We start from the raw sequence: 22,196 nt of genomic DNA on the forward strand, positions 1-22,196 counted from the left end.
ATGTTTATGTTTGACCATATTAAGTTAAGTCGTTAGGAAAAGGGGAAAAAACGTCGAGGCATGCATGAATTAGACTTTGAGTTGCGATTTTGATTTGTATGTGCCTATGTGCTTCTTAAAAGGTGAAACCTCGGTTGCAAAGTCAAATAAAGGAAAAGAGAAACTTACTTGAAATCTAAGCAGTCGAGGTGGGCTTTATTCTTAAACTCTTTTACTTCTTGCAAAAATATTGATTGGTGTTATAAGGGTGGTTTAACTGTTATGTCATGCCTATATTTGTTTTATTGTGATATTGTGCCTGGAGCCTAATTTGTGAGTTCGCTCCATTGGGCCAAGGTTTTGGATATGTTATACGAATTCGGGTTTGAGTATGGGCCGCAAACCCTACCAAGCTGTGTACACGAGGGGATCGTGAGCCGTCCTTGCTAGTCGGTCGGTCTCGTGGGCGAAAAGTGTGGCCACACTTTCGTCGCACCATGGATATGATTGTGGATTTTGATGAGAAAATGGGAGATATTTGATTGGCCAATCTATGAAAATATTTTGTGATACTCGATGATATTTTATTTGATAAATTGTAAAACTCGAGTTCACTTGGTAAGGGTGGCATAACTTATAAAATGTTTTGGCAACGAGCTCACTGAGTATTTCAAAATACTCAGCCCTGCATGTGTTTTCCTTATGTGCAGGTTGAATGACGACGAGCGGTGGCGGGTGTTGAGCATGATAATTGATTAAGATGGATGTTATGAACTTCAAGCGTAGTTGTGTCTTCATACATGGCTATTCTTTCTCTTGGTCGTTTTCCACTGAGTTTTGATGCACCTTAGAGTTCGTCGTTTTGAATATTTACATCTTTCCTTCGATTTGAGGCCTTAGACTTTTTCTTGTGATTTTATCTTAAATATTATGTCGTACTCTTGAGAATTTGATCGTTATTTATGATACCCCTTTCTCTTTCTCATTCAAGCTTTTAGGCTAAGTTGTTGCTTTAAATACTCTGATAGTTCTTTTAAATCTCTTGGTCAAAATTCTTTAAATGAAACCCTAGCCTTGTTCATTTCTTCGAGTCCGTTTGGTAGCAGTTGCCGCATTTATTGTACCCTAGGAGAGCGGGCTGTTACATAAGGTGATCGAACCTTCGACGTTCTCGAAAGATAGACCACGAATTGCTGATTTTCGGACGTTCTCCGACGGATAACAATTAGGAAACGAAAGATAATATTCTTGTTGCTCAAGACAAGTTTAGGGAAAATAATATATTCATTAATTGGAATTAATTAATTAAAATGATAACAAGCTCTCTTATTTATAATACTAGAATACTACCTTAACTTAGCGAACAAGAAACAAATATCTAAACAAATATAGGAAAAATACGGTGAATCAAAATATAACTAAATAATTGGAGATATGATCGTATCAAGTAATAAAGGTAAACTAAAACAATTGGAAGATCATAAGAGACATGATCGTATCAGAAGTATTCTAGAAACATAATTGATTCAGGCTGCTTATGTGTCCAAAGCATTGAGCCAAGATTGAATTACATGCGCACCTTTCTCCCATGAGTAATCCAACATCATGTCATGTGCAACCCCTTCCACACAAACAGGTGACACTCCATAAAACCTACCTGTTTCTCTAAGTCCCTCTGCATCCTACACAAACATGTGATTCATTCACCCCAAAGAGAAATGAAAACATAACTTTTTTCTGATACAGAAGGGGCCAAGAGTCTTACCACTATGAAATCATCATTTGCTCCCAAGGCAAGGATCTTCATGGAATGATCTTTCACGGGAGGAACAGGAAGTGATGCGTTGAGCTTCCGCAGATCAAAAAGTGGCTTACTTGAACTTTCTGTCATCAGCTTCTGATATCTGGAAAGAATTACTACTATTCATCAAAGAAATACTAGAAGACACTCCTAAGCTAGTTCAGTGATGAATCGTTTGTTTAAGCTTTCTTCATTTGGATTCTCAGAGACAGTGGAACCTTTTTATCAGTTTATAATAAACCATTAATTAATATTCACATGTTAATAAAACCAGATGGAAAATGCAATGCCTCATATATTTATTAATTGAAATTGATCACAAAATGCAGTGATTGTATTAATTAAGAAGGTACAGGGAAAAAAGTTTCTAGTACTAACCGAAGGACCAGATGATCCTCCATAGCAGCAGAGAAGAAAGTTTCCTTACAAAGTGGCAGAGAAGTTTGAAAAGCCTTTGCTGCCAAACTGCGTGTTAACTGTTCCATATCGATACAAAATAGACGTGCAGGGTTGGTTTCAGCATTCATATTAAGAGAGATTCTTGCTCTAATCAATTTTGGATGTAACTAATTCTTCATTCTTTAAAAGATGAAGTACCTTAAATGCAGCAATAAGTTTGGAGAATAGATACCGCCAAACTATGCCACTGGGAGAAAAGGATAAAAATAGATGAGTCAAGAGGATAAAGATTTATAGAAGAAAAAATTGTAATTATATTTTAATAAGTTAAAACAATTTATGTATTACTTCCAAACATTATAAAAGTTAAAACAAATTATGTATTACTTCCAAACATTATTAATAAGTAGATGAAAAAATTAAAAGTTAAAACCATAAACAATTTTAATTTAAATTATATTTTAATTAATAATAGAAGAAATTGTAATTTACTTCCAAACTTTGTCACTATAGAAAAAATTATAATTTACTTCCAAATTTTATCAAAGTGTCATATTGTAATGTCAAAAAAGTCTCTTTTAATTTGTATTACTATTAGTTATACTTATAATATCTCAAAGCTTAAGTTTCTAAATATTAGCATTTTATAAATAAGTCTCAATCGGAGTCAAGTGAGTACCTAGCAAGTCTCGATCGGAGTCAAGTGGAGAGAGTTTCGATCATATTACAAAAGACACGCATTGAAGATCCAGACAAAACGCCCTAATCAAGCAAAGGAGATGTCGAAAACACCCGTTAACTCTATTCTTCCAAATTTAGATAGAGAGTTTGCAAGAATATAACAAATTGAGGCATGGGAACGCTAAGGCAGGAAATTTGGTCTCTGTTTTTTCTTTAGCTTTCAACCAAACCTATATATTCGTTTGTGAGACTTCACCTCAGCTAAGTGATGAATGTTGATGGAAATGACTTCTATGAAACATCACCTACACGAAATTTTGTCCAATTACTATGCATCTATGGTGTTTGCTATGATGTCCCATTAGTAAAAATAAAACATCTAATTACATAGACTATATTCTTTCTTTTTGTTATTTTCTTCTCTGCTTTATTTATTTTATTTAACTCTCTAAACACAATTTTTTAAAATCTTAAAAAAAACAACTAAAGCAATATGGAATAGAGAAGGTATATAATTTCACATCTACTCCTATTAATAGTCATATGCAACATCTCTTACAAACTATTGATACAACGCAATATATCTCATCCAAAAACCTTGCCAGTGTCACCTCTAAGAACGTCTGCCGATTAGCACAAATCATAGCCAACTCCATACCCTTACAGTAATCATCAACACCTCAAAGTTTCTAATTTACAGTTCTAAACTGTTGTGATTTGAAATATAAAACATATCCTTATCAGCCACGGCCTTCATACGTTCCTAAGTTAGAATTGGTCTTGACCTGTCAACTCATCCCACAAACTAACGCACAATCGATGAATTAGTTATGAACAGTTGTGACAACAGAAGTTTCATCTTGCACTGTAAACTGTTTGTTCAAATGAAACGGTTAACAAAAATAATACCAAAACAAAAAAAGCACCGTTAATGAAACGGGTCAAGCTAAACATCTATAGAAAAGTGAGGATAATTCAACTTAAAGTTCGATGTGAAGTACCAATGAGAAATGGTCATAGTGATAAACCGCTCCCTCAGAAAGATTTAATGTCAACAAAATAATTTCAGACAAGGCTGAAACTTTATTAATATTATTATCTTCACATCAGCGAGAGTTCAAGAAACGAAAGTGAAACAAAAATGGAACAAAACAGATTTACAGGTTACAAATTTTGAAAAAAAAGGAAATACATTTAATATCCATCGATCAGATAATTGTAGTCTGGCTTTTAAGCTCGTCATTCAAAAGTCCGATCGGCATTCCTCATCTCGATGGAATAATAACAAACAAATTGAATTGAATAACGTCAAAATAGAGATTAACAAAGAAAAGAAAACGAAGAGTGGAAAAAGCTCAGAAGGATCCATTGGATTGTTTAATCAGAGGGAAAATACTTCTCTCATAAAATAGGTAGTTTTTCAGCATCACAGCCATTCCACGATTAAAACAAAGGAGTAGTAAGTAGATTTCAAATGCTAAAATCATAAATAGAGAGTTTGTTCTGCTCAGAACTCGGATAAACAATCACAACCATGGTTGGTTTCATTTGTCCAGACATAAATTGGATTATTCCTCACAGCAGCAACTATCAAATTCTAAAAAACTAATAATGCATTCAATCAAAAAAATGCAACGGGTACATCAATTTAATTTCAGAGATATTTCCAAAAAGTGGAATTTAGAGGACATTCAACACGGCATCAGGTTCTGTCCGCCCGTCCGCTTTCTCTCATCATCAAACAGATCAGAAACTATCATAAAACGCATAATAATCAAAACAAAAGGAAAGGAGATTTTGGAAGATGAAAGCATCAGGTAATAAGCGAAGTTGTAGTCCACATCAAATTCAGTGTAGAATAATCTAATTTCACATCAATTGCCTTTTTTTTAACAAATAAAAACGAAAATGAAAAGGAATGGCATCAGATAATAAGCGGAGTAATCAATCAGCACAGAGATTCAGTGTGTAGGATAAGATTTATAAATCTTCATCTGCCAATGAAAAAAAAATCAGCGATAAAAAGCATAAGTTGGGATAAAAAATGATAGAGAAACAACGAAGATCCTTTCACACAACAAAGAGATGGAAAACCAGATGCAATTAGCAACAATAGAGAACGAGAAAAAGATGAAGGAGCTAATTGAGGAGCAAGAACAAAGAGAGGAGTTGCTGCGTTTGTTTGGTGATGATGGAGGCGGCTCCAGAGTTCACTTAAATAGAGAAATTCAAAAGCTAGGGTTTCGACCACAAACGATTGTAGCCGCACTCACATCTCTGCAAATTAATATTTTCACAATATTTATGATTTCGTATTAATTACTGATCCTATGTAAAAAAAAATTAATTAATTAATTAATTTTATATGTCCACTAAAATTAGATTAATTCAAAATTTGGAAAGTTTTAAGCAAATAACAAGCATACACGTCATTGTAAATATGGATCATACAATCTATTAACACTATTTTCACCATTTTTTCTTTCTTCTCTCTTACTTTACCAAATGTACATTAAAACTCGTGTTATTTATAACTTTGACTTTTTTTGTGGATCAAGTAAGTATTAACTAATGGAATAAAATAATATTTATGATTTCGTATTAATTACTACTCCCATGTCCGCAAATAGTAGTCTCATTTCTTTCTGGCACGGGTTTTAAAAAATGTGATTAAAAGTGGATGGAAGAAAATTAGTGAAAGATGAGTCTCACTTGTATATATTAGTTTTAAATGAATATGAATGGTTTGAGTTAGTGAAATATGGGGTCTTTTTACCATTTATAGTATTTATGGACCGAGACTCCTATTCGCTGACAGACCAAAATGAAAAACGGGACTCATATCCGTGGACAGAGTGAGTACTTAATTAATGGAACAAAATGAGTATGTAATTTATTGTTTTGAAAACATCCACCGTGTATGTAATTTATTGTTTTGAAAACATCCACCGTGATCTCTACACATACCATGCTCTTCACTATTAATATTAGTTTATACTCGTATTCGGGAGTCCTTCAATTGTCACTGATAGTTTATGCTGGTATCATACTGTCTTTTCAATTCATCGTTGATAGTTTAGACTCGTACTAAGGAGCTCTTCAAGTTTTTGTTGACATTTTCAACTCGTGTCAAGAAGATCTTCGATTTTTGGTTGATAGTTTTAACTTGTGTCAAATAGCTCTTCAATTTTTGATTGATAGTTTTAACTCGTGTCAAGGAGACAATCTAAACAGTTTTTACTCATGTCCAGGAGCCATCTTAGACAGTTTTAGCTCATATCCAGAAGCCATCTTAAACAGTTTTGGATCATATCTAATAGCCATCTTTAGACCATTCTCAGCCCATTGCAGCTCACACTATGAACCCATTATTTTCATTTCTTTTCTTTCTTGAGCCCAATAACAACTATGCCCAAATTTACTTCTCCTTTAATTGAACCTTTAAAAATGCAGACGTGAAACCATCAATCACATTTATCCTTGTGGGTCTCTTCTCGAGGATAGACTGTCAAGCCACACTACCTCCGACGAGTAATCGCCAAACTCCACGGAACCTCTTCGCCGTATGACATTCTTCTCCCTCAACACTTCTGGTCGTCCATCTGAAGTCTGCTCATTTTCTGACGATGAGACTTCTCCCATCACTCCTCACTTCGGTTTCTCCTTGACATTCTTTAGAGCCGATCACCTCTCGAATCGCCGCCAAATCTCGCGGCTCATTTGCAGTCAGCGGGATCTCTTCCGCTGCATCTTCTCGATCGGCGATGTGCTCCTCTACTTTTTTTCTTTTTTCTTTTTCTTTTCTGGCCGACAACGCCTCCCGAAAACACCCCACTCCCAGCAGCTCTTCACAGAGGTTGTGTAGCGACGATATCTCTCTCCCCCTCGCCGCACGGACATTGGCTGCTCCGCCTTCGTCCTCGACAATTTTCTCCTTGATTCAGAGATTAAATAATTTGGCAAGTGGCTGATACCTTCCCCTCGGCCAAACGATTCATCCATTATAAAGTACTCCCTCCGTCCCAAGCAAGATGACCCCTTTCTTGGGCGGCACGGGATTTTATGTAAATTTATTTTGTTTGTTGAGATGAGAGGGTAAAGTAAGAGAGAAGGAATAAAGTAGAGATAAAGGTATTTTCATTTTAAGTAATGGGTCATCTTAGTTGGGACAAACTAAAAAGGAAAGTGAGTCATCTTCAATGGGACGGAGGGAATAAGTTCTTAGTCTCTCCAGGTTTCCCCCGACAGCAGCTTCTCCTCTCTCGACGCGGCCGACCATCTTCTCTCCATCTCCAGCACGGCTACCTTTGCAGCAGTGATCGATGATCATGTGGTTGTGTCTGGGTAAAGGCTTTCAGCTCTTTTCCAATGAGATTCTCTCCATTGGTGGTACTGTTTTGAAGACGAGTCATCCGGTTGGTCAAAATCTCGCCCTCTCAGCCGGATAACTCGTCGTCTTTTCCTTTGTTCTGATAGTCGTTCGTCGGTTGTGGCCTTCTCGGCCTTGAAATAGGTGAGGCGACCAATGCACTTCCGACAACACTGACAATCTTCTCGGTTGTGATGCTTCGTCTTCTCCGGCACCGAGGCATTCTTAATGGGTTTCTCTTGTTGAGCCAGTTTGCTCTTCCTGGTGGCTGTCCTTCTCCTGTGACTGCTCCACTTCAGATGTTGACAACAAGCTTCTTTAGATGGTTTATATCTAGAACTTAGGGAATTGGTTTTGAATTGGATTTGTTGTTAGGTTTATGGTGGATTTGTGGAAAGGTGCCTATCACCAACTAAAAGCTTAATCGACTATATTGTACTCCCTCCGTCCCACAAAAGAAGTCACACTTGTGGAATGGCATGGGATTTTAGGAGGTTTTGTTTTGTGTGTTAAATGGAAAGAGAAAATATAATTTTTATATTAATGTAAGAGAGGAATTTTTCCAAAAATGGAAATATGACATCTTTTGTGGGACAAACTAAAAAGAAAAGTGTGACATCTTTTGTGGGACGGAGGGAGTATTAAACTTGAATAGTTGTCTGTGATACATTAGAGCATCCCCAACCCTATCCCAAATTCAGGCCCCAAGTCCCCTCCACGTCATCATTCCCCTAACTTTGAGTCTCACGCCACAGCTCCTCTAACCCTACAGGCCCCAACTCGGGCCCCAACTATTAAATTGCACTATTCACAACTCCAGCCTATTTTACTCGTAAAATAGAATACGTTGAACAATTAAAACCGAAAAAATTCATTGTTCAGTCGAAAAATTCGAAAATGACAATTCCTAGAAAAAGAAAATTACAAATCCTAAAAATTAAAAAAAACTACTTCTTCTTCGTTTGTGCGCGAAGGTATCCAATCATCTCATGGTGCAACTCGAGCTCGAACTCCGACTGTAACAGCCCGACATTTCTAGGGTATAATAAATGCAGCGACTGCTACTTAGGCGAACTTAAAAACAACAAGAACAGAGACTAGGGTTTCAGTTAAAGAGATTTACCCTAGCAATTAATGAAGATCAAGGCAATAAGTCAACGGCTAACTTACGAGAATCAAGACTTAATAGATTAGGCTCAAAAGTCAAAGGTTTAGCATAATTCCAACAAAACGCAATAATTCCCCTCATTCCAAAACAAAGAATTAAGTTCACCATAACCAAAAATAATAAGTTTTCCAAAAATATTCAGCGAAGCATATCAAGAGAAAGCGGAGCCATGTATGAAGACACGACTACACTTATAATTCCAAACATCCATTTTATTTGATTCAATCTTCTCAACACCACCGACCGCCCATCGCCGCTCAACCTGCACATAGGGAAAACACATGCAGGGTTGAGTATTTTAAACATACTCAGTGGACTCATGCCAAAACATTTTAATAGTTATGCCACCCTTACCATAGTGAACTCGAAGTTTGCATTTATTTAAAGATAAGCATCGAGTATCACAAAATATATATCATGGACTGGCCAGTCAAATAATACCTCCCATTTTCTCATCAATCATCATTTCATAGTGCGACGAAAGTGTGGCCACACTATTCGCCCACGAGATCGGCCGACTAGCAAGGACGGCTCCCGATCCCACCGTGTACACTAGCCTGATAGGGTTTGCGGCCCTACTCAGACCCGAATTCGTTTTTATAGCCGATGTAGCCTAATGGAGCGTACTCACAATCTAGGCATCAGGCAATCACAATATCCAAAATAATTTATAGGCATGGCATAACAGTTCAATCCACCCTTATTTCTCCAACATCATAAATTTGCACATAGAAGAGAGTTTAGAATAAAGCCCACCTCGATTTCTTTCGAGTTCAACAAAAATGCACTTCTTCTTGATATCCCACCGGGAACGCGAACTATCAGCTTTAGTTCATATATTTCAAATAAGTCTCAATCATGGATCAAAATTATGCACACGTTTCCATTTTCCCTTCGATTATTTCCAAAATCAACAATCAGAATCAAAGTACGATTATCATATCGTTTTTATCACACAACAACTCCAGATTTATCATCAAATCGTGTCACGCATGAGTGTTTCCCACACACAACACACGCACACACACAAACACACATACACGCCTACCGAGGCGTGCACACCCACACACACACGGTCACACACACACATGCATCCAAATTCACCGATTAATTTCCCCCTTCACTCGTTCTAAATGCATGTGGACTCAAGAACACCGATTAATCGGTAGATGAAGAAAAGATTAATAATAGAAGTACCTTTTCTTGCAAAAACAAATGGTAGAAACAAGTAGAATCTTGATTCTTCAATGAATTCTTGAATTGCAGCTTCAATTCTTCTCCACAAGATGAAGAATTAATGGAGAAAGTAGAAGAAAAATTTGAGAGAGTGGGGAGATGGAGATGTCGAGATTTTTGGGAGAGTGGGGGACGGTTTCTGTAGTGCTAGGGTTTTGATTTCTCTCCTCTTATTTATAGAGTGCAAGATATACTCCAATAATTAAATAAATAAAGATTTGGAAGAGATATGGAAGATTTGTTTGTTGAAGTGGCCGAATATTTGAGGAGTAATAATAGGGAATTCGAATTCTAGGCTATTAATTTAGCCTATGATTTAATTTGAATATTTTACGGAGTAGAATAAAATATTACGGAGCATGAATAAAATAAAAATACTCCCCCACTAATAGCCAAAAGTGGCGTGATATTAAATTCCTACAAGGAATTTAACTAAAATCCTAATTTAATTAGGATTTGGTAAGATCTTTTTAGATTTGGCAAGATATGCTAGGATATTTGAATTTAATTATGGAAGAGAATAAACAAGGGATCAAATAATATAATAAAATAATCCCTTCTCCCATAATATAGGGGATTTTCGAAATTCCCTCTAGGAATAACATAGATTTCGAAATTTTCATCAAATAAAAGGAATAATCGGACTTTGGATTTAATTTGGATAATTATCCCAAGCAATAATTAAATCCAAGAAAAATAAGATTTCTTCTTCAATAAATAGGAGGGTCGAAAATTCCACATGATTAAATGATGCTCCTATTAAATTCTCACTCATCCCTTAGGAATATAAATCACCACAAATATTATTTCTTCCCACATCAAAATATCCACATATTCGGATTTCCACCTCCACTTCACATTTTTCAACGACTTTGACCATTCCACGGCCACGTCATATTTTCCACCATGTTGACTATTCAATAGCCACGTCACATATTCTACAAGTTGACCATTCAACTCAATCTCAACTCAAAATCGCAATTAGGTCACATAGAATATTGCAATAAATCACTTATCATTTAATTTCACATATATCATAGCATTAAAAGCATTTAATACAAAAATTTCCACGTCACAAAAATTAGGGTTCGAAAAAGCGGGGCGTTACACCGACATTGTCGAGGTATCACTCGATGTCAACTCCGTCAGCTGGCTCATCCACAACGTAATACTCATATCCGACATAGAGTCGGATATCTTATCCAGTGAAGGATTGGGCGGCGGCAGCGGCATAGCGGAGAAGCTCGCAGTTGCCTTGCCCTTCGCTTTCCTCTTTGTCGCCTTTGTGCCCATCGGACGCCTTTGAGTATCAGGGGATGAGAGGAAGATGTCGTCGTCTGTCACGTTGAGGTCGATTGGCGAACCTCCTTCCTCGAAGAGTAGTGTCCGGGGCGGAAACTTTGGTTCTCTTCAGCGCCCCACTTGCCGCCGGTTCTACCCCACCGGGGTACTTCGGGCTCTTCTCGACAAGCTTCCAAACGTCGAAGTACTTGAAGTGCCTCTTCCCACCAGAGAAGAAATCTGCTCTGGACTTCTCCACGAGGTCCATCTCGTTGTGCCCGCTCGGCCACATCCGGACTACGTTAGTCCACTTGCCATTCCACTTATTCATCTCCTTCTGGACCCGACCCTAATGCTTGCGTAGCTTCACGTAGCTACGCTCGAACGACCCTCTAGGTCGACCAACGTTGTACTTCTCTGCAATTTGTTGTCAAAACACTTTGCCGCTCTGCTGGTTGCCGATGATAGCGTCCTCGGAGACGTCGACGAAGTTCTTGGCCAGCCACATTGTCTCCTGCGGACTATACTTCTTCGGCCCCTCCTCATCCGCAACCTTGCCCTTGCCCCTCCCTTCAGCGGGCTCCATATCACTGATGTCGTACTCATCAGTGCTAACTGGCGATGTTATTTCCATGTTGGTAGGCAACCCCGGACTAGGCGTTGCATTTAGGTCGAGCGTCGGCGGCACTTGCCAGTGTTGGCGTTGACGAAATCGTCCATCTGTCGTTGGTCGTTATTAAGCCAATTCATAGAAGCCAGAAATATTTGAATACAAGAGGAATAAAATTGAGTTTGTGTGGAAGAGTGGTAGAATGGAGCACAACAAGTATATAAATAGGCAAACAAAAATAAATAAATTTAAAATCGAGGGGACCTGCGGCCCGGCCCGAAGACATCTAACGTCGGGCTGGGACTCGCTCGTTGCGGCCCGTCCCCCTGTGTTGGGGATGCTCTTATACATCCCTATTTATAGTTAGAGAAGTAAATTAACCTAGGGACTATACATTGGAACTATAAGTCTATAACACAATTACTTTAATATTCCTTGAAACTCTAAAGTCTAATATTCTATTTCCAACATGGCATGGGACAGAGGGAGTATATTTTATATGCAATTTTGACTTGGCATGAGTTTTATGAAATTACTCCCTCTATCCTCCATTAGGAGTCTCATTTATGAGTGACACGAGTTTTAAGAAATGTTAAGAAAAGTAGGTGACAAGAAGTTAGTGGAATAGAGGCCTCACTTGTATATATTAATTTTAAATGAAATGTGAGTGGAATAAGTTAGTGGAAAGTAAGACTAAGACCATATTACCATTTATCGTAAAAGTGAACCGGGACTCCTACTCGCGGACGGACTAAAATGGAAAAATAAAACTCCTATTCGCGGACAGAGGGAGAATTGGGGGATCCATTTTTCATATACTCCCTCCATCCACGAAAAAAAGTTTCATTTTGCCATTTTGGAATGTCCATAAAAATAGTCTCATTTTTTAAAATGGAAAGTTTTTCTCTCATACTTTTCCCACTTTTCCTCCTCCCTCAACTTACCTACTTTTTCTTTCTATCTCTTTAACTTAACTTATTTTTTTTTCCTTTTCTCTTACTTTACCAATTTCTCATTAAAATCCGTGCAGCAGTGCAGTCCACAAGCAGACTACTACCTCCGTCCCTCAAATTTTGACACAATTTACTATTTCGGTCCGTCCCCCAAATTTTGACACACTTCACCTTTTACCATTTTTGGTAGTGGACCCCATATTCCACTAACTCATTCCTACTCACATTTTATTATAAAACTAATACTTTAAAAGTAGGACTCACATCCCACCAACCTTTTCAACTCACTCTCCATTACATTTCTTAAAACTCGTGTCTGGTCAAAGTGTGTCAAAATTTGGGGGACGGAGGTAGTATTTTTTATGGACGGAGGGAGTATTAATTTTATAATGAATTGTGAGAGTAAAAAGTTAGTAGAATGTTGAGTCTATATATCAAACGTGAAAAAAATTAAATGGAGCACGAAGTACTATCTTAAAGCATCCGCAGCGGTGGGCGTCAGACCGACGTGTCGGAAGTCCGCGCGGGACGTCCGCCATTAGGTGAGCGACCAACGGACGCGGACGTCTCTTGCGGACACCGGAGTTCTGCGGATTTCCGACGACATCTGTCAGGACGTCCGCCATTGCGGTGCCACGACGGAGTCCCGATTTTTTAATTTTTTAAAAACTCCATGTATACGGCTCGTTGCAAACTCTATATATACGATTTTTTTAAATAACATGTACATGTAGAGATTCAAGACATAACATGTACTCCCTCCGTCCTAGAGAAGTTGGAACACTTTCCTTTTTAGTTTGTCCCACAAAAGATGTCACATTTCCCTTTTTGGAAAAAGTTCTCTCTCACATGAATATAAAAATTATATTTTCTCTCTCCATTTAACACACAAAACAAAACCTCCTAAAATCCCGTGCCATTTTCAAAGTATGCCAACTTCTCTGGGACAGAGGGAGTACTTTGTTTGAATCGTTTTTTTGGCTTGAGATGGTTTTTTTTAATTTAAATATGTATGCTTTTTTTAAGAAATAAAATCGTTGCATTTTTCCCGTATTCGTGTCGAAATTTTAATTCCATAAATTGCATATTTACGAATTTGTGAATTTTTATTATTGTGGATCTCCATCGGGATGTCCTTGGGGATGTCCATCATTGTGCAGTAGGATGTCCTTATGACGTGACAGTGCAGTGAGAGGTTCTTATGATGGGGCAGGAGGTATTTTTGAGAAGTCCAGGCCCATTATGGATGATCTTTCTGTTCAATATTCTGAATTATTTATTGTGAGCGTCACTCCCGCCTTTTCCCACTTCCCGTCGAATTCAATCTCTCAATCGTTCAAACCCAAATGAGCAATGGAAGAAAACCCAACCGCTGTATTAACCATCTCCAGCCTCATCAAGTCCGGCCGCCCCTTCACCGCCGCCTCATCTCTTGTTCCTAGCCGCCCCATCGACCTTCGCAGCCGAAACCCCTGCTCTCGGGAACCCATCCACCAAAACCCTAACTTACAAACCCTTAAACCCTTGAAACACTCCGCACTCCTTATCGGAACTGTCAACCTACCCTCTTCGCCCAATCTGCTTCAAAATTGCAATTGCTTTCAGTTTTCCGACGACGATTCCACCGCCATCTGCTGTGAAATTTTGAATTTCGACCCCAAAATGATTGGTCAAAAGATCCGAATTTTCGCTTGGAATTTCATTCCCTTCGTGCGTGGGAGAGGTGGTTTTCTAGAGATAATACAGTGGGGTTTCTTCCAACCTTGCGGTGGGAGTCGGTGCAGTTTGTCGGATTTTAGTTGTTTTTGCTTGAGTTTAGGTGACTGTGATCTCGGAGATAGATTCACGGCCCGCAGGTTGATTTTCGGTTTGATAACGTCGATAAGCCCTGTAGCCAGTGTGCCCTGGGCGGGCAGGGGAGGCGATTTGGGGGGCGTTGATGGATTTCTTGTACATATTCTTGTCTGCCAATGCAAATATTGTGCTTCAAAACACCTGGTTTCAGAATTGAGTGGTTTGTGTAGGAGAAATGTCGAAGATCATCGTTTTGCTCAGAGCACAATAGTGTACTTCTGTGGAGTGACGTCTTCGTGGCATCCTGCGATCTCGCGATTAATTGGTGATGTAGTTTTAGTTATGGGGTTCAAAAAGAAGTTGGTTTATTTGAGGAAGGAGGAGTCTCAGCTGATGTATCTGGCGACGGATAGTGTATCATTGCACGTTGCTAAGTTCCCGAAGGAACTAAGCGGAACTCGAAATGCTGATATAAGAGGGAAAGGGGAGTGTGGTAGCTACACTGGAGTCATTACTGGCATTTACATGGATGGGCTGATTATTGAGTTGGATCAAGATGTGATACTATTGTTAACTGACAAGTACCTTGCTTTTCCACACTATGTCAGAGTTGGGGTGCTTGTATGTTAGTCATATCCTTATTTGCAGTAGTCTACATTGAGATCATTTATAATTAGCCTGTGGAATCTAGATAATACTCCTGCTCACAGCAGCTTAAATCTTTGAACGGCAACGTAACTTAATCAAATGTATGTTTCTTTCAGGTTACTCTGATGAATGTTCATTTTGTGGACCCACATTTTCCTTGGGGAAAAATGATGATACTTGGTGCTTGCACTAGGACTACCATACACGTGGAGTCATTCTCTCCACTGGAGTCATGGTAGTGGCTTCTATAAGTCTATGTTATTGAAGTTCGATACTCCCTTTATTTTGTGTATTTATATTTGATATGTTTTAGCACAATTTATTGCAGGTCTCATTTGAAACAACAATCTCCAAGTCTTCTTCAAAAGTTCATTAATTCTTTGCCATATGCTGCCAGATTGTGGTAATTGAGTGCAAGGATATTTCTTTTATCTTTCATTTTTCCTGGCTGGCTCGTTTAATGCTGTACTTATTGTATCAGGGCATTGCTTGTTGTCTCGTGTTTCCAGAAAATGTTTGCTGGGACTTTGTCTGTGAAGGATATCTTAGGATCACAACATGTAATTAAGATGATTACTTTATTCAACTTTGATTGAATTGTGCCATAATTGCATTTTATTATCATGCTTGGGTTAAATCTAAGTTAACGTAAAAAATTACAAGGTGTTCACAGGAGGAAGGTTTGGCTCAAAAGTATGCTAGTTCACATTTTCCGTCATCAGCTTTTCAGGCTCGGGTAAACCTAGTAGTAGTTTAAGGAATATTGGAAAAGTTTATCTCTTTACTTTTCCTATATTTACTTTTGAATCTGTACATGGTAGCATGGAGTCTTGCTGGAGTTCTGTAGGCATGACTTATGTTCTGGTGGCAAGGAAGTAGATTGTTGTCATTTGAGACTGGTAAGCCAAATAGTAGTTCTGCTGAGTATATCTGGCTTCATCTAAGTCAATCATGTTTTGGTTTCTTGGTTCATGAGAACCATATCTACTATCATCTAATTGTATGCTTGGCTTGTTTTCTTTCAGGTGCTTCCTGTTGCTAATTTAGTTAGTTATTGTGAGGCTGCGTGGAAAAAAGTCTTGAATTCGGAGGAGAACTGTCTTGATTTTATGGGTGGGATCAATCAGAAAGGCCTTCTACGTTGCGGTGGGAGATCTTATGAGCAATCAATCAGAAGAGTATTGCGCTCGGAAGAAATTGGGGTTGTTGTACTGGGAACTTTAAAGGTCAGCTATGCAGCACTTTCCTGAAAAACACAAGAAGTTATTTTATTTTGCTTGTGATTGTCAATTTGTCATGTTTTATTGGTTTGTTTGATTTTAAAATACTGTATATTTATAATATTGATTTATATCTATTAAATAAAACCTTTCCCATTATGTCTAGCTTAGTGCTAGTTGGGGCAGCAATAAGATCAATAGAATTATAGGAGGACCCGCAACTCCAATTTGCCTCTCTAAGTATTTCCATAAATAATGAATGCAGTTTATTATGTTCGATTTAATCACTTGAAGCTACAGTTAAAAAGGATATTGTTCCTTCCTTTTCAGATTTCATCTTCTTCTGGAAGACTTCAGCTTGTTGATGCAACTGGCAGTGTTGATATCATGCTTAACCTTCCAGAAACATGGGACTTTAAGAGGATTTTTGAGGTGGTACAGCTAAACCATTTTGTATGTGCCTTATGTTCAAAATGGGACAAAGTTTCCCTTTCTTTAAGTAATAATGTCTTTGGAATATTCTCAGACGAAGGACTTCAGGCTCATAATGGAAAGCACATGCCCTGAACTCGTAGACTTAAATCCAACCATATATCAGCCTATATCTTGCCGAAGTATCTTCAGTAATGCTTTACCATCAAGAAAATTGAACATACCAATTTATCTTTACCATTGTCCAAGTGATGAGGATTCTAGAAGTCGTTCTTTGTTCTTTGATTGGAAAAGGAATTTTCAGGATCTTAATAGTGGGAAATATCATCTGCTTTGGTTAATACATAAGTTTCCCATTCAACAAAAGGTATGTTGTCATTCAAAGATAATATATGATTTAAAATGTTAAACTGGACACTAAATCTTTGTTTTCTCAACCTTGTACTTAATTCAGTTTCTAGGAGACATAGCAAAGAGGCCCAACATGTTTGCGGAGGCCATAGTCTTACCTTGGGATTTGCTTGTTGCTGGGAAATACAGTGATCCAACGACGACTAGAAGTTTTTCAGGCCATTGGCAGGATTCTTTCAAAAACATTGCCCCAGCTAAGGAGCACCCTAATCTTAAGAGATGTAAAAGTGAGCATACTTCATTTCAGGTTTACAGTTGCTGTATGGATAGCACTGGAAGTGGTTTAGAAAGCAGATGTTGTTCAAATAATGGGATAGAACTGTCATGTCAAAATACTGATGAAGGAGGAAACAATCATTGGATGGGAATGCTGCATTGTGCCGGTGATCGTGGTGAGGTTGTTTCTAGCTGCAAACCACCAGTGAGGAAGGTTTTATTGGAACTCGGCTCTGATTACTTTTCCAAGTACGAAGTATGTTGGCTGTTCATTAACAGGTTATATAATAATTCCATTTTGTTTATTTGCTATTTACTTAAGCATCTTCCAAATTTGCAGCTACTCAAAATTGGTTGCTGTTATCTTGTTAAACACGAGGAGGGAGATATGTTATGCTGTAAAGAAGAAACATATCAAGTCAGTCGTGCTAAAGTGTTCATTGGTTCTGGAACCTTTTTTCGGAGTCTTACATTGTCATCTATCCAGGGTCTGCGAAGTGCTGATCTACCTGATAGACTTCCATATTGCAATTTACGTGTTAGTGATGATGAGCTAACCAAAGGTTTCTGTAAATTTGAAATTCCATGTCTGATTGGCAATAGCACGGGCTGTGAGAGTTATTCAGACATTGACATATTTGTTCCCTCCAGTGCTGTAAATTTATTGGAGAATTTTATGAAGATGATGGATTGTATTTCTAACGAGCCTAGGCGTTCTTTTGAGGGGGAATCTAGCATCAATGATCATAATGGGTCAATGATAAATTCATCCATGCAGTCTTTGGGAACTTCATGTTCTGACTACCCTTTACCTCGAGGGAACCTAATAACTTTGCGTGGCCTTGTAGTGGCTTTTCATGATTGCCATGGTGTTGATTTTCTTGCACAACCTGGGAGGTGTCCTGGTCAAGGTTCAAAACTAATGTTTCTTCGAGAAAAAACTGGCGTCTGTGTCCATGTTTTGTTGGACAATCATACTGTATGTTCTATACATATATTTCACTTAATATCCACTCATTTCCATTATCTTACTTGGTAATGATTAATATGTTCTTCAGGCTAGTATCTTCTGTGATAGAAGCAAAGATAATTGTCCTATTGGGTTAGGAAGAGATGTTTATGCAACCTTTTACCGAGTCCTTGTACTTAGGTACGTATTCGTAACTCATGCATGTGTCGTCACTTTGGTTCAGAGAGTCATTCTCTGGCGGTTTTCCTTTTTTTGATTTCTTTAATTCTAGTTATTAAGATCCGGGAAAAAAATACAATTTAATCCCTCTTCATACATGCTTATCTTTTCTTGGTTCCCTTGTTAATGAACCTTTTCATTTATCCTGTTCTAGTAGGAGTGTATGCGATTCTATGCTTGGAATTAGTTCAATACTTTTTCCTTCTGCTTCTACAAAAGATGTTTTAGCTAACATATGTTTCTTTTCCCAGTGAGCTGGACAAGTATATGATGACAGCTGTATCTTTCATCACTGTCGACCATGCAAGCTTGATGAGAGAGCACCACAATCATGACTTTAGTGATACATCCAGAACAGTAGACTCACATGTTGTTGCATCTCATGATACTGTTTCTATAGTATTGATATCCGATGCACTGCATTTATCAGAGCTTAGGCCAATGCGATTCCGTTGCAAGGTGATTCATAATTCTCTTGTTCTAATTTGCTACATTCTGATTGTTCTATTCCATCTACTCTTATGTCTTTCCTTTCTTCTATTCATGTGCAAAATGCTTTAAGGCTTTGATGACACAGGTTGTTACTATGTATATCCTTGTGCTAGAAAAAGCTGGAAGTACTGGGATTTTTCTGCCCTGTGTTCAGCCCATACGCTCTGGTTTTGGAATTCCATTAACTGGTTTTATCATAGGTACGACTTCCTTTTCTTTCACATGGTTTTAACTTTTAATCATTGGAGATGTGCATATTCACTTCGGCTAAAAAATGTTGCTTCACCTGATTTGCTGAAATGTAAAATTTGCACCTAGTTAGGACTCGTTTATTATTTGTAGAAAGTTAAATTCATTATAGCTTCCGGTTTTTGGCTATTAGAGTATTTCATTCAGTCAATCGAGAATTGCGTTTCTGCTTAGCTCAAGCAATCTAAGACCCATGTTATACTGTCTATTTTTTGAACTATTCTTTGACTCCTTTGTGTGATGGTCTCTGCCAACAAAGCTGCAATAAAACCTTTTCAGGCTAATGTTTCCATCAGTAGTTTGAGTTTTGTATGTTCTGTGAATCTTCCATAAGATTAGGCAATTTGTATCATTGCTTTGAACCATTTCGGTCCATTTCCTTCTCAACTCCCTATCTGAATGTGATGTAGATGACGGTTCATCCTCCTGTTGTTGTTGGACGGACTCTGAGATTGCTGCAACCGTTCTCGGTTTAGATTTGGAGGAGTATTCACTCAAAGATACTTTAATGGGATATAAGGCTGGTAAAGGGAAGCGACACATCTCCACTGTTAGCCGCCTTAACCAAGCATTAGAGCGACATGGCAGAATTTCGGTGAAAAATTGTAGCTCCCTGTTCGATTCCTCATGCCAGGATTTTGTTGTTGAGTCAAAGAGATCACTTAGCAGTTCTGATGAGGATATCCTTCAAAGCTTAATTACCAAAGCTCTTCTCACCACGTCTTGGGTAAACTCTCGCAATTGAATTTTCTTTCCATTTTTCTCTTTTCGTGTAACCAGTTCGCCTTCTTGAAATTGATATTAATTTTCAGAGAGTCGATGCAAGCTTTATGGATCCGGAAAAAACAGCCTGGTTGGAGGAATGCCTTTCCAAGCTAAATGTCGATGTTCCTCCATTGCTAAATATCTGGGCGACGCGTGTTTGTCGAACAGACACGCTCGCAGAAGCTAGGAGCATAATTCAAGAACTTATATAGTTGTACGTTGCTTCTAATATCTCACCTCTGTTCTACATTGATGATTTTGGTAATGCTTTGTAGTATGTATGTATGTAGTTACGCACATTCATGTATAGATCTGAACTTGAATAATTATTTCACAAAATTTATTTGATGGATAAATGAAATACTCAATTTTCTCTCTTTATTGATTTTGAGATATGCTAAAGTATCAAACTTGGTTGGAGCAACGCCAATATTTTTTTAAAATGAGGTCACCACAGAAATTCCTGTGTAGCTTTCAGGGTATAAATAAGTGTAGGTGATTGCATCACTGAGATTTGGTCATCTCTCAAGTCTCAACACCACCTCCAAGCTGCAGCCGGCCATATAATTATTACTATAAACAACAATATATGAGCTGATATATATGTATATACAGAAATCTGATTCTTACTCATTTGAACAATCATCAAATGGCAAAATTGAAAAGTGGCAAACTCAACCTCTCACTTCTCAAAATCTGTCGTCCCAAAAACCCTTATTCAATGGTAAAACCCCCTCAGAAGGTGCTCTCCCCTCTCAACTCCAAATCATTCGACATTTCCTTCCCGGCCACTCCCGTCCCTCCACCATCCACTCCCTCCGATGCTTCAACAAAACACAAACCGAAATCCAAAAAACGGAACAAGGAAGGAGAGGAGAAGGTGATGTTGGAGGAGAGCTTGGTGGTGGTGAAGAAGTCTGTGAATCCGTACGAGGATTTCAAGAAATCGATGTCCGAGATGATCGTGGCCAAGCAGATCCTCCACCCCAAAGAGCTGGAGCAGCTGCTCATGACCTTCCTCTCCCTCAACTCAACAATGCATCACAAAGTTATTATACAGGCTTTCACACACATTTTCAACCAACTCTAACTTAATGTTGTGATTGTGAATGTGCTTATTTCATTTTTTTTTTGTTTGTGTATGATTGCTTTTCATTCAACTTGTTTTATATGCTCCTTCTCCTCCAAACTAATGAATTTTAGGCATCAAGTGTATAGGTGAAAAATACATGCACCTGATGATGAGTTGCAAACATCAAACCTAATAAAAGAGTATAACACGCAGTGAAATAATTAGTCAACACAAATGATATTGAAATCGAACATACTTGTGTGTAGTATATATAATTATTACAGGATATTTCAAAAGAAAACATGCATTGAGGATCAGATACACTATTGTCGATAATTGACTCGCTCACTTAACTCTAATCTCCATAAGTTGCAAAAATGAAAGTGTATCTTATGATTAATTTAATCATAGTTGTAGATAAATAAATTTTATTATGATTTACCCTGCGTGTCATAGGAAAGTGATGAATTGCTAACTAATTAGCAATTCCAAATTAAGATCAAATCTTAGTCATTAGATTAGAAGATCTAGTGGTTGAAATAATGTCACATGGATTATATTTTTAATTAAAAAAATTAATAAATAAAATTAAAGGGTATTAACGTCAATTCTCTCTTATTAAAATCATCTTAAAACTTTAAATTTACGTAACTCTCTCGATTTAAATTATTTTTTCGCAAAAAATATATCAAATTAAAGATAATTTTATAAGGATTCCAACGAGATCTCAATTGCATATGTTCTGACGACGTTCGGATGATGAAATTTGATATCTTTTACTTTAGTTTTCGTAAATGTTGATAACCAGATTTTTATCAATAAATACATCAAAAAAATTTCAATATAAAGCATATAAAATCTCAATAAAACCATGTAAAAATCTCAATAAATATGTGTTGATATTTTCTTGTACTAGTGTTGATATTCTTATGTCATATTGTTGATATTTGTAATACACTATGTTGATATAAAAAAAATTCACGAAAATTATTATATAATAACATAACGACGATATTATCCTTTTGTTGATATTTTGTCTACTAATTATTGAAATTCGTAAGGTTCAATCTCATCCACTCATTTTAAAATCTAGGGTGTAGATTTGGTCTTAATTTTGGATTATGATGCTATAAGTATCTCACTATTAACAAGTATCTCACTATTAACGAACCAAAAGTAACTAAAAGGATTCAATTTAGGACAACGCGCACACGCACATTTCCGGTTTCAG

The 22,196-nt window shown here is 37.6% G+C and overlaps 3 protein-coding genes and 3 non-coding genes across 11 annotated transcripts; 2 read left to right on the forward strand and 4 right to left on the reverse strand.

The window, feature by feature from the left end:
* Positions 1-1,382: 1,382 nt before the first annotated feature.
* Positions 1,383-5,113, reverse strand: LOC125196902 (uncharacterized). Of its 2 annotated transcripts, XM_048095568.2 has the most exons (5): positions 2,859-5,113; positions 2,378-2,426; positions 2,159-2,256; positions 1,745-1,883; positions 1,383-1,661 (listed from the first exon to the last, which is right to left on the reverse strand). In XM_048095568.2, the coding sequence occupies exons 3-5, from the start codon at positions 2,179-2,181 to the stop codon at positions 1,515-1,517; spliced, it is 309 nt and encodes a 102-aa protein (XP_047951525.2). In that variant the 5' UTR covers positions 2,182-2,256; positions 2,378-2,426; positions 2,859-5,113; the 3' UTR covers positions 1,383-1,514. The 2 variants fall into 2 exon arrangements, with proteins under 2 accessions (XP_047951525.2, XP_088919684.1); XM_089063558.1 differs by lacking the exons at positions 2,378-2,426; positions 2,859-5,113 and having other exon boundaries at positions 2,159-2,358.
* LOC125202882 (small nucleolar RNA R41) lies at positions 4,206-4,301 on the reverse strand. The gene has a single exon (XR_007173218.2). It is a non-coding gene; the product is annotated as a small nucleolar RNA R41 (small nucleolar RNA).
* LOC125202887 (small nucleolar RNA R16) lies at positions 4,667-4,746 on the reverse strand. The gene has a single exon (XR_007173223.1). It is a non-coding gene; the product is annotated as a small nucleolar RNA R16 (small nucleolar RNA).
* LOC125202885 (small nucleolar RNA R16) lies at positions 4,778-4,862 on the reverse strand. The gene has a single exon (XR_007173221.1). It is a non-coding gene; the product is annotated as a small nucleolar RNA R16 (small nucleolar RNA).
* Positions 5,114-13,783: 8,670 nt separating the features above from the next.
* On the forward strand, positions 13,784-20,274 carry CTC1 (conserved telomere maintenance component 1). Of its 5 annotated transcripts, none has more exons than XM_089063493.1 (16): positions 13,784-14,892; positions 15,036-15,154; positions 15,233-15,322; positions 15,401-15,479; positions 15,593-15,655; positions 15,741-15,818; positions 15,945-16,145; positions 16,470-16,571; positions 16,666-16,938; positions 17,026-17,454; positions 17,539-18,177; positions 18,257-18,348; positions 18,639-18,846; positions 18,950-19,079; positions 19,539-19,855; positions 19,941-20,274. In XM_089063493.1, exons 1-16 carry the CDS (start codon positions 13,831-13,833, stop codon positions 20,103-20,105), a joined length of 4,047 nt encoding a protein of 1,348 aa, XP_088919619.1. In that variant the 5' UTR covers positions 13,784-13,830; the 3' UTR covers positions 20,106-20,274. The 5 variants fall into 5 exon arrangements, with proteins under 5 accessions (XP_088919619.1, XP_047960480.1, XP_088919620.1 ...); XM_048104523.2 differs by having other exon boundaries at positions 18,965-19,079; XM_089063494.1 differs by having other exon boundaries at positions 15,248-15,322.
* Positions 20,275-20,542: 268 nt separating this feature from the next.
* Positions 20,543-20,983, forward strand: LOC125196910 (transcription repressor OFP3-like). Its single transcript, XM_048095578.2, has one exon. The coding sequence runs from the start codon at positions 20,543-20,545 to the stop codon at positions 20,981-20,983; it is 441 nt and encodes a 146-aa protein (XP_047951535.2).
* The last annotated feature ends 1,213 nt before the right edge of the window (positions 20,984-22,196 follow it).

Source organism: Salvia hispanica, chromosome 2 (genome assembly GCF_029641045.1).
Source record: "Salvia hispanica isolate PSC_SH4W2 chromosome 2, Shi_PSC_v1, whole genome shotgun sequence".
NCBI classification, from domain to species: Eukaryota; Viridiplantae; Streptophyta; class Magnoliopsida; order Lamiales; family Lamiaceae; genus Salvia; species Salvia hispanica.

Coding starts and splice junctions, on each gene's coding strand:
- LOC125196910 (XM_048095578.2), top strand. CDS start 20,543: ATGGCAAAATTGAAAAGTGGCAAACTCAACCTCTCACTTCTCAAAATC.
- CTC1 (XM_089063493.1), top strand. CDS start 13,831: ATGGAAGAAAACCCAACCGCTGTATTAACCATCTCCAGCCTCATCAAG. Junction 15,155..15,232: donor TTCTCTCCACTGGAGTCATG/GTAGTGGCTTCT, acceptor GATATGTTTTAG/CACAATTTATTGCAGGTCTC. Junction 16,146..16,469: donor TTGTACTGGGAACTTTAAAG/GTCAGCTATGCA, acceptor CTTCCTTTTCAG/ATTTCATCTTCTTCTGGAAG.
- LOC125196902 (XM_089063558.1), bottom strand. CDS start 2,307: ATGAATGCTGAAACCAACCCTGCACGTCTATTTTGTATCGATATGGAA. Junction 1,884..2,158: donor GAGGATCATCTGGTCCTTCG/GTTAGTACTAGA, acceptor AATTCTTTCCAG/ATATCAGAAGCTGATGACAG. Junction 1,662..1,744: donor CAAATGATGATTTCATAGTG/GTAAGACTCTTG, acceptor ATGTTTGTGTAG/GATGCAGAGGGACTTAGAGA.